This window comes from Nannospalax galili, unplaced genomic scaffold (genome assembly GCF_000622305.1).
Source record: "Nannospalax galili isolate Female #2095 unplaced genomic scaffold, S.galili_v1.0 scaffold1077, whole genome shotgun sequence".
NCBI lineage: Eukaryota > Metazoa > Chordata > Mammalia > Rodentia > Spalacidae > Nannospalax > Nannospalax galili.
Window position 1 is genome coordinate 670,382 of NW_008340429.1, and position 11,387 is coordinate 681,768.

General features: G+C 39.1%; 1 protein-coding gene across 1 annotated transcript in view; it reads left to right on the forward strand.

Annotated features, from left to right (window-relative positions):
* LOC103736101 overlaps positions 1–11,387 on the forward strand; it is a 287,348-nt gene that overhangs the window by 249,118 nt on the left and 26,843 nt on the right. The window contains 1 exon segment of the mRNA XM_029564673.1: positions 4,031–4,119. Within this exon segment, the coding sequence (XP_029420533.1) occupies positions 4,031–4,119 (89 nt within the window).

Consider the following 11,387-nt stretch of genomic DNA (forward strand, 5'->3'; position numbering starts at 1 on the left):
TCTTCATTCCTTTTCACCTATACTTTCTGTTCCTCCCTTAAAAATTATAGTTAGCACACATCTCATGCTTCCAGTCTTGGGTACATTGAACAATGCATATACATCTGTTGTCTTCCTATCTCACACTGCTAGAATATTCCTGTCTTCTCCATCATTTTGTTATCTTATTCCCATTCATGGCATGGGTTCTTTGGAGGATGAGTCATGTTTGGGACTTTATTGAATATCTGGAGACCAAATCTAGCTTACTTTAGATTAACCTAGAATAATAGCATTGCTCTAAGGCTCAGATGAAATAAGCATTTGCCTTTTCTCTGTGTCTTTTGGACAGTAACTGATTGCCATTATTCCTGAGCTGCTGTAGTATCCATGCCATGGGGCCAAATAAAAGTTTCATTATTTGTGACTGTCTTTGGAAACTAAATAGGGGGGCTCAAGAGACTAATGTTTATCAGAAGGATTTAACTTTGAAGAACAAATGAACTCCAAACTTTAAGACCCTCAAAGCAATTGTTAATTGAATCTTCATCAAACCTAGATCAATGTCTAAAGAGAAGGTTTATGGAATAGTATGTGTAGAATTAATGAAAATATAATTTTATCTCATTAAACATGCATTAGATTAAAATAAATTAGTACCATCACAAGCTTACAAATGAGCAGAGATCATTATGTGGGTGCTATTTCTGAATCAGAAGTGATTAGGAAAGGACTAAAGGTTGGTAGCTGCTTTGGTGAGATGTTACATTGGAACCTGGGTCATAAATTTAAGCCAGCAATACCCATGCAGATGCTGTTATACTAGGTATTAGAGGAACTCCTATACTTGCTAGAGATGAATTTGTGTTTTTGTATCTGAGATGTTTGTGGAGTCATGTAGTAGGTAAAAGCATATTTTACAGTACCAACTGTTGCTTTTGCAAGACACACACACACATACACACACACACACACACACACACACACACACACACACACACACACACCCAGCAGCTGAATTAGTGTTTTGCTTGAAAAGCATCAAAGCTATGGAGGCACAGATTTAAAAAATTTTAAAATAAAATATTGAAGGGATTATCACTTTCTTGTCCCATAAACAAATGGCCAAATACTCTCCTGTTCAGGTTTCAATTAAGATATTGTGAGATTTGCAATCTTTCTGCCTCCTCTAACCAGAGATGGTAGGTGAACACAAGGAAACTGTGTTGTCTGGACACCACAGGGTAGGAGCACATATGAACCCAGTGGTGCTTAGGACAGCATGCACAAGATTTGTGCAACTCAAAGCCAGAGAGGGGCCCAGTATGAATGGGGGAGGCAGGCAGGAAGTCCCAGTCCTAGTTGAGAATCTACTGGCAACTGATGGATGCTGAGAAAGGAAGAGTTAGTTTTCCTTACTGGTAAGTTTACCAACTCCAGGGCATGAACCCATACCCAGGAGCACTTGGGAAGTATAGATTAGAATAAGCCTTTAAAAAGCAAAATTAAATAAACAAATAAATGAAATAAAAGGCTAGATAATAGTGGGGCAGTGAATGAAACCTGGGGCGGTGTTGGGGAGGGACTGGAGAGAGGGGAGGGGTCTGAAAGTGATTAGAATACATTATATGAAATTCTGGAATCAATAAAAATATGTAATAAGGTAGGAGATTTAAATAGGTAAGAAATGAAATGCAATTTGTAACTTGAATGTCATATCCTTCCCACAGCAGAGAACACTGTACACATACCAGGGCTGCAAACTTAAATAACGCTCTTTTCACACATAACTTGGTTTCTTGATTTTTCCAGCCTCAGATATTGTATATCTTTTTTCCCTCAATGTATATTTTATTTAATTTTTGTGCATTTCATACATCTTTTTAAAAATATTTTATTATTTTTATTTTGTGTATGAGTGTACTGCCTGCATGTATGTGAGTGCACTTGTGTCGTGCAATGCCACAGAGGTCAGAAGAGGGCTTTGGATTCCCCTGGAACCGGCATTAAAGATGGTTTGTAGCTGCCATGTGGGTGCTGGGAATCAAACCTGGGTCCTATGAAAGAGCAGTCAGTGCTCTTAACCGCTGAGCCATCTCTACAGCCCCCCATACAATACCTCTTTTTTGGGGGGGGTCTTTTTTGAGACAGGGTCTCCCTGTAGCCCCAGCTGTCCTGGAACTCACTATGTAGACCAGGCCAGCCTTGAACTGACAGAGATCCACCTGCCTCTCCCTCCCAAGTTCTGGGATTAAAGGCATGCGCCACCTCACCCGGCCCCATACAGTACATCTTAATCACATTTAGACACCCCCATCCTCACCCCCAATAGCCCCCCCATCAGATTTCATGCATTTTCTCATATGTTAAGGTCTATCCAGTCAAGTTTGTGTACCCAGATGTCCCTCGGTGTGCGTTCATCCACTGGAGTCTAGTCCGCCTAACTAGAGTCACCCCCTTAAAGAAGATCAACTCTCCCTCACCAGCAGTCATGTAGCTCTTTTTTTTTTAAAAAAAAATTCTGCTTTGAGCTGAACTGGTTACAGGGTAATTACATCCTTTTGTCCAGATAGGACATTAGCACCCAAAGGACATTAATATTTGTTAAAAAATAGAAAATTCTAGGCCAAAGATTAGGGATAAAAGTAATAAATCAGAGCTTAATGAATGAATTTCTATTAGATATGCTGTTTGAAGTCAAAGAACAAGGGACTGTTGAACCTGTAGATTGCCTTACCCTATAAGAGTTAAGTTTGCTTGATCTATTGCCTCAAGTAACTCATTCAGTTAGTAGTCCAAGTTTTATTCTAGTAATTTAATTTCAGGATAAGAAACTGTCTAGTTTAAAAACATCCTCTAACTTTGGATGATTTCTTGGATACTGAGTCAGGATTCTGTTTTTCCTTCCTTCATCCATCTGCACGTATTTTCAACTTTCATATGCTCTAACTATAGACAAACACAAATGAATACAGTGTTCTTCCTGCCCTTGAAGAGTTTATGTTATTTCCATGCCAGCCTCTACGTCCCAACAGTGTTTCATCCTGAATTAATCTCTTCCGAATGTGGATCTATGAATGACTGTGATTGGGTCCCCTTGTCTCAGCATATGTTGGGTAGGTCATCTAGGCATAAAGAACACAAAAAAAGTAAAACAGAAGCAAGGCTAAGAATTAATCAAGGCTGACTGCAGACAATACCTCTGTTACTGACTGTCCATCCTGCTGCCCCTTGCAGTATACCAAATAAATTTTCCTTTCAAAAGAAATAATTAATCAAGCCTGGATATGGTAGCGGATGCCTGTAATCCTAGCTATGTGGAGGCAGATACAGAAAGATAGCAACCTCAAAACTAGCCTGGGCAGCCTAGTTATATTCTTTCTTAAAATAAATTAGAAAGGGTTGGGACTGTAACTCAGTGGTTACAGGTTTGGCAAGCCTGCATGAGGCCCTGGGTTCAATCCCCAATAACACACACACACACACACACACACACACACACACACAACACAGACGCACACACAGCATATACACACACAACACAGACACACAGATATGTACACACACACACACACACACACACACACACACAAAGTGTCTCAAACATAAGAATGAATTGGGTAGCCAAACTGCTATTACTATCGATAATACTACAATACTGTTAGTATATTTTTCTCTTTACGAGAGAACTTGCAAGACAGGGTTGGGAATTTTGAGAAAATCTCTCCTCATTAGCATCAAGATATTAAAATGGCATTTGTCCTCTGGTGGGTCTTTTGTTAGATTTAGTGGGAACCACATGGTATTAACAAGAACAAAAATTGCCATATAGAACATGTTTATAACCAGGGTGATACAGCAGGCAGTAAGTCAGCAATGGTTTTGAAGTTTATGCAAGGTGACTGCTCAGCAGTAATTGTTGCAGTTCAAGCATGAGCAGAACATACCTGCTGTGGCCCTCCCTTCAAAATGGAAGTAATTTTTAGGATGGAAGGAGAGTTGGAAAAACATTTATGCTCTAACTGTTATCTGGGTCTGTCTGTTTACTCAGCTCTGTGCACCTGGAGGAGGCTGGAATTCTACGGGCTGGCCCAGGAGGGCCTGATCAGCAGTGGCCAACAGTATCCAGCGCAACACCAGGTAAAGAGCCAGAGTCTCTCTGCTCGTGTTTGGGTTTGGAAATTGATCAAATGACCTAGTTTTTTAAGACAAGAAATGTTGATGGTTCCTTTTTGATTCTATCTTTTCCTCCATACAAACATGATCTCCACACATACTATTTTGATACATATGTGACTATTTTGATTTTATGCTTAGAGTTCTTCAAAAGGTAAAAATATGTACAAATAATTTATTATATCTATTTTAATTTTAAAAACTGAGAAACAGGGCTGGAGAGATGGCTCAGCAGTTAAGAATACTGGTTGTTGTTGCAGAAGACCCAGGTTCGAATCTCAGCACCCACATGGCAGCTAACAACTGTCTGTAACTCCCGTTCCAGGGAATCTGACAGCCTCTTCTGTCTTCTATTGAAAGACATGGGTGCACTTACCTACATGCAGGAAATACACACACGCACATAAAATAAAAATAATAAATAAAATGTTTATTTAAAAAACCGGAGAAACAAGTTAAGAAATGTATCCAAGGGGGCTGGAGAGATGGCTTAGTGATTAAGAGCACTGTTTTGCAGATGGCCCAGGTTAAGTTCCCAGCACCCACATGACCACTAACAACCCTCTAATTCCAGTTCCAGGGGATTTGAAACCCTCTTCTGACCTCCTCAAGCATTGCACGATGTGGGTTCATTTACATGCATGTAAGCAAGACACTCATACACATGAAAATAAAGAAATGTACCCAAGTTCACACAGCTTATAATTAGCAAAGATAGAATTCAAACACAAGTGTGTCTAGCTCCAAATCCAAGTGTATGCAACACTTATATTCAAAGTGTGACTGATTTGCAGGAATCCATCCAAATAGAAATGAATACATGCACATATAACAGATGACATAAGAATGTATATGTAAAAACATCTTCCTAAAAATAATCAGGTGCCTTTCAAATGATTAGACTGAATTACATGTGCAGCTAAGGTCCTATTTTTGCTGGCAACACTAAAGGCATTCATTGATTTTAATCAGCTAGCACTTGCTATTTATGAATGCTGCATGATTCAACTAAAAGTCAGATTTGTCAAAAAATGCACAAATTGAAGTACTTTATTAGAGAGCTAATACTGCCAGATGGCAAGGGGAAGAATATGAAATAGTTCATTGAACAAATCTGCAACCCCAGTGCCAATGAAGAAGTGAAGGAGAAGGCCATTTTAGACCACCAAATGTTGTAGGATGAGACATCTAGAAAAGTCAGAGCTGCACAATCAAAACTGCCATGTGAAATCATGGCCTGTTTACCCTGCCTTATCTTCAGGGTTATTCTTATTCTTGTGGAGACTTACAGGTCAGTTTGGAGAGCCAGAAAATAACTTTGAATACATTCTCCTTCTCATCAATGATGTTGGTTGGCATAGGTTCCCAGGCAAATGTGAAATGGGACCATCTATTGATTATTTCATGCCTCTGGCCCAGGTCTCTAATACACACACACACACACACACACACATACACACACACACACACACACACACACACAAACTATTGGTCAGCAAGCAGGATGTTTCCTTAATAAGTTCACTTTTTCTTTTTAAAATTGCTATTTTTGAGAATTTCATACATGCATACATTAAACTATGATCATTTGTAACCTTCACTTTCCCCCTCCAACTTCTCCCATATCCCTCCCAACATGCCCCCTCCTAACTTCATGTCATTAAAACAAATGATCCACTAAGTCTAGTTAGTGTTGTCCATATGCATGTGGGTATGGGGCCATGCATTAGAGTATGGATAACCTACCAGTGGCCACATCCTCAAAACAAGAATGATTCTCTCTCTCTCAGCACCTATCCACTGCCAGTAGCTCCTTAGTAAGGGGTAGACCTGGAGATCATCTAGCTATCCCATCTATGTGAGACCCATATTTTTTAATTGGATTTTTTTGCAAATTTCATACAATATATTTTAAGCATATTTAGATCTCCTCCTCTATCTGCACCCCTTTACTACCCCTACCCAATTTCATTTACACACACACACACACGTGTGTGTGTGTGTGTGTGTGTGTGTATAAACTAAAGCCTATAGAGTCAAACTTATGTCCCCAAATGCCCTTTGGATTTTGTCCATCCACTGGAACCAGGTTAACTTACCAAGAGTCACACCCTTGAATGAGACTGATTCTCCCTCCCTCTGGCAGCCATCACTTTCTAATAGTTTCTCAAGTAGGACTGGGTTTTCTTATCCATTTCCTCACTTCCATGCAGGGATTTTTCCTGGCTTGAGCTTATTTGGGACTTGTGCAGGCTTTCAATATTGCTGTGAGTTCATATGAGGGACTGCCCAACTGTCTGGAAAACTGTTTCCCTGTGGTCATCGATCACCTTTGGCTCTTAGAATCTTTCCACCTCCTCTTTCTCAATGATCCCTGAGCTTTGGGAGGCAGAAGTTTGATATAGGTGTCCTGCTCAGGGATGAACAACCTGTAGTCTTTTATTCTCTGCATAAGAGACTGTGGGTTTCTGTGTTAAATCACCCCCTGCTGTGTGGAGGCTCCTCTGGTGAGAGTGGAGAGATGCATTAATCTATGGGTATAGCAATAAGTCATTAGGAATCAGTTTAATGCTATATCTATTTAACAGAATAATAGTATTAAGTTCTTCTCTATGACCTGTGACCTGTCTAGCCACAGGTTCCTAAGCCCAATATCAGTGTCAGATATGAGCTCCATTTTATGAAGCACAATTTGAATCCAATTAGAAAGTGGTTGGTTACTCCCATAATATTTGTACCACTATTGCACCAATGGGGATATCTTGGCAGGCCAGTTGTAGCTCACAGGATTCACAGCTAGGTAAGCCTGGTGATTAATTTTCTTTTCCAGTGGCTTGTATATTACTTTCCAGCACTGTGAAAGCTAACCAATAGAGATAAAGCTTTGAACTCAGCACCAGCCTGATTTCTTCTTGTTTGTTCTACAGCTCACGTATGTAATATCTTCAACAATACATATTTTTTGACAGAAGACAGAGGATGTATCTCATTGTTCTTCTTTATTAGCTACTAACACAAGTCATCGTCCTCATGGATTGTGCTAGGTGGAGCTCATATCTTCCAATTACTCCAGAGTGACCTAACCGTTGCTTTTAAGAACACTTCCACACCCAATTACATGAAGTTAAAAAGTGCTCCTCCACCTTCTGCCCCATTCTTTGGCACTTTTAGAGCTCAAGATTCTTCTTCATTGTTTGAAGAGAATGTGACATGAAGATTATGATTTGGAGTCAGAACTCTGTTGAATTCCAATCGGAAGCATGCTTACTGAGTGAATATAGACAGATTGCTGAAATCCATTCTTTATTCATTACCCTTTCTGAAAGTTAGGCACAATAACACCTTTATTATTGAATGTAGTGAGAACTAAAGGAGAAAGAAGAGCTGAATGTGTACTATTAATACATGTCTCCTCTTCTTACTCCTTTTGTAGGAGGGAACCTTTTGTGATGTGATGTTATGGCTTTAACTGATAGTCTCATGATAGGAATTCAGTAGTTCCAATTTGTAAACCCAGAATAGGCCCCTTGAGGTTGTCTGGATCATTCTGACATCTATACAGCCCATTCACCAACAACTGCCCTCTTAGAGATGGAGTGAGGAGGATTTATTAGTTGATCCCTGAAGAAGAAATCTCAAACTGCTTATCATCAATTCTGCCAGTCTTTGTGCTCCATGGTGAAGTGCAATTGCTTCTGATTCTCTCTTGTGCTTGCATGTCCTTACCCTTGGTCTCAGCCCTTTCTTTGACTTGGCACTTACTGTTCTTTTCATACCAATACCTGCGGCAGCCATGACCGTAGGCATAAAAGAACCCAGGCTTTCTTGGAGTTGTTTTTCCCCTTTAATTCTTTGCTTTGTTGGTAAACTGTTTATTTTTACAGTCTGCAAAAGCCTAGAATAATGATGTTCTACTCTGAAGGGATCAATGGAAGCCTCATCAGGTGATGTTTTCTGTAGGATAAACAAGTCAGGCATTAAATTGGTTGATTCTGATTACTGGCCCCTTTTCTCCAGCCTTGCTGTTTGTGTAGGCAGACCAGCATCATGGGCTTCCTTATTTCACTTCAGCTTCCCATGAGACTTAGCAGAGAGAAAATTAGCCAAACAGTGAATGCACAAAATACAATTACAGCCTCTATAAGGATGGAGGAATGTGGTTTGGGGGGAAAGGCGTTAAAGGACCAAGCACTGGTGTTATAACAGTTTTCAACTTTCTCCATGTGGATGCCCTGAAAAGGTCTTAGTTAATATTCTCTTGTGATTAATTTCTTGAGAGAATCCCAAGAGATCAAAAAAGCGAGGGTGCAGAAAGAATCAATCTCAGGAGGAAAAGGAGCTTGGAAAAAAAATGGTCCCTGCTTGGGAACTGGTTTGGCTGCAGTGGACCAGACTATGCTTTCTTTATCATTCTTCTAGGCTCCTTTTTCTACAGCTCATTGGATCTCAAGAGTTGCCAGATGTAAATTCTGTGCTGTGGTACACACCTGTAATCTAGTACAAGGGAGGCTGATGTAGCAGGATCAAGTTGAGGCCAACCTGAGCTATGTGGGGAGACCCCCCTCTCTCTTAAAAACTCAAATTAAATCATATCAAAAACCAAACCCCCTACATTTTAAGGTAGTAAAAATATTTTAGAGTGGGGAAATACATTTGTATCTTCAAGTTCTGTATCCATGGATTCAACCAACCTCAAATAGAAAATATGTGGTAAAAATACATCTGTACTGAACATGTACAGGCATTTTTTTTTCTTGTCAACTCTTTCCTAAATAATATGGTATAGCAACATTTTACATAGCATTTTCATTGTAGTAGGCATTGCAGGTCATCTAGAGAGGATATAAGGTACACAGGAGGATGTACACAGGAGGATGATATACAAACACTATACCATTTTAAACGTGATTTGAACATCCATGGATAATAAAGGATGACTGTTCTCTCCATTTTTCAAAAGAGCTCAGGGAATTCTAAACCACACAGTTCTGCCAAAGATGTGAAACAAGACCCCTGGGGAGGGGGGCTGTGGCTAAAGAGTGAAAGATTAATTAGGTAGGATAGGTTACTAAGGCAATGAGGCTTATAAAGCTAGAGAACTTGAGGGACTAGACAGTGATTCTCAGACTGTAGTTCCTGGGTAGCAGTATCAATAGTGCCTAAGGACTTTTTAGAAACAAAGATCCTCAGACCTTACCTTAGATGTGCCGGACTAGAAACCTCTAGCATTATGTGTTCACACAAGCCCTGCTTGTGATCTCATTGTGCCCAGAAATTTAAGAATTAGTCTAGAAATGGCACAGGTCTGTAATCCCAGCTACTCGGGGAGGCTGTGGCAGAATTGCAGGTTCAAAGCCAGCCTGGACAATTCAGAGAAACACTGTCTCAAAATAATAAAGTAAAAAAAGGGCTAGAATATACTACAGTAGTACACTTGCCTATCATGTGAGAAGCCCTAGGTGCAGTTCCAAGTGCCACAAATATAAATCAACAACAACAAAAAAATACTTCTGATGTTGCCTACTATGTTTGGAGACTCAGAAACTACAAGGAAGGTATCTGCTTATCATTCTTGTGAGAAGTAGGGGCCGTTCCCGCACCAGAGAAATATTTAATTGCTAAGAGTTCTAGCACCAGAGTCAGAGTGACCTTCTTTTGAATTTTCTCTGCCACTTGGTTGTTGTATGTTCCTGAGACTTGTTAATTTCTATTCTGTTTCTTTTTCTGTAAGTGGAAATAAGAGTAGTGTCAACCTTAGAAAGTTGTTGCAAGAATTAAATGACAGACTCTCAGATACTAAAGACCATAGAAAAAATGTTAAATAAATAATTACTATTTTATGGTTTTTCATAAAAAGAAATTAGTCAAAATTTAGACTTGAATGAAGAAGGAAGTGAAACACTCAGTAAGCTGATTACAAACGACAGGAGAAAGCCTCACCAATAGGATGAATGAAATGGAAAACAGAGTATAAAGAATGGGAGATAAAGTGGATGAACTATACCACTCAAGCAAAGATTATGAAAAATTTAAGAAATCACGTATGAAAAAATTAAGAAATTACAAGAATGGAATATGCAGGAATTGTATGACACCATAAAAGACCAAATCTACAAATCATAGGCATAGAGGAAGGGGAAGAATCCCAAGATAATGGCATGGACCAGATCTTCAACAGAACTGTATAAGAAAATTTCCCAAAATTAAAGAAAAACTTGCCCATACAAATACAAGAAGCATATAGAACCAAACAGACAGGACCAGAAAAAAAAAAAAACTCTCCACGGCACAGCACAGTAAAAACACTACATGTACAAAACAAAGAGACAATTCTGAAAGCTACAAGCACATCATAATAAACACTAAACGTACAAAACAAAGAGACAATACTGAAAGCTGCAAAAGAGAAACAACAAGTCACATATAAAGGAAAACCCATTAGGATTACAGCTGACTTTTCAGTGCAAACTATGAAACCCAGAACAAAATGGACCAAAGTATTCCCAGTTTTAAATGACCACAGATGCCAACCCAGATTACTATACCCCCAGATCACTATACCCAGCCAAAATGTCTATTATAGTTGAAGGGGAATGAAAAATCTTCCATGACATAAATAGTCTGAAGGAATTCATGTCCACAAAACCAGCCCTTCAGAGAGTTCTGGAAGCAATACAAAGAGCTGAAGAAAAGAATGACTGTACCCAAGGGGTTGAGGAAAGAAATTCAATGGAGGTATAACTGTGGGAAAGTACAGCTATATCAAGAATGTAAAGAGAAATAAAAATGACAGGATTCAATACTCATCTTTCATTAATAACTTTAAATATTAATGGACTGAATTCCCCAGTCAAAAGACACAGACTAGGTGAATGGATTAAGAAACAAAACCCATCTTTTTTATTGTCTGCAAAAAAACTTATCTCACTTTCAAGGACAGACACTATCTTAAAGTGAAAGGATGGAAAAAAATATACCAAGCAAATGGTACTAAGAAAAAAGCAGGCGTTGCAATTCTAATATCTGACAAAATGAACTTTAAACTAAAACAAATCAGGAGAGATAAAGAAGGCAACTTCATTCTGATCAAAGGAACAATAAATCAAGAAGATATTACAATCATGAACATATATTCACCAAACTCTGGTTCACCCAACTTCATAAAAACAATACCATAGGATTTCAAGACCCAGATTAATCCCAATTCATTAATAGTAGGGGACTTCAATACC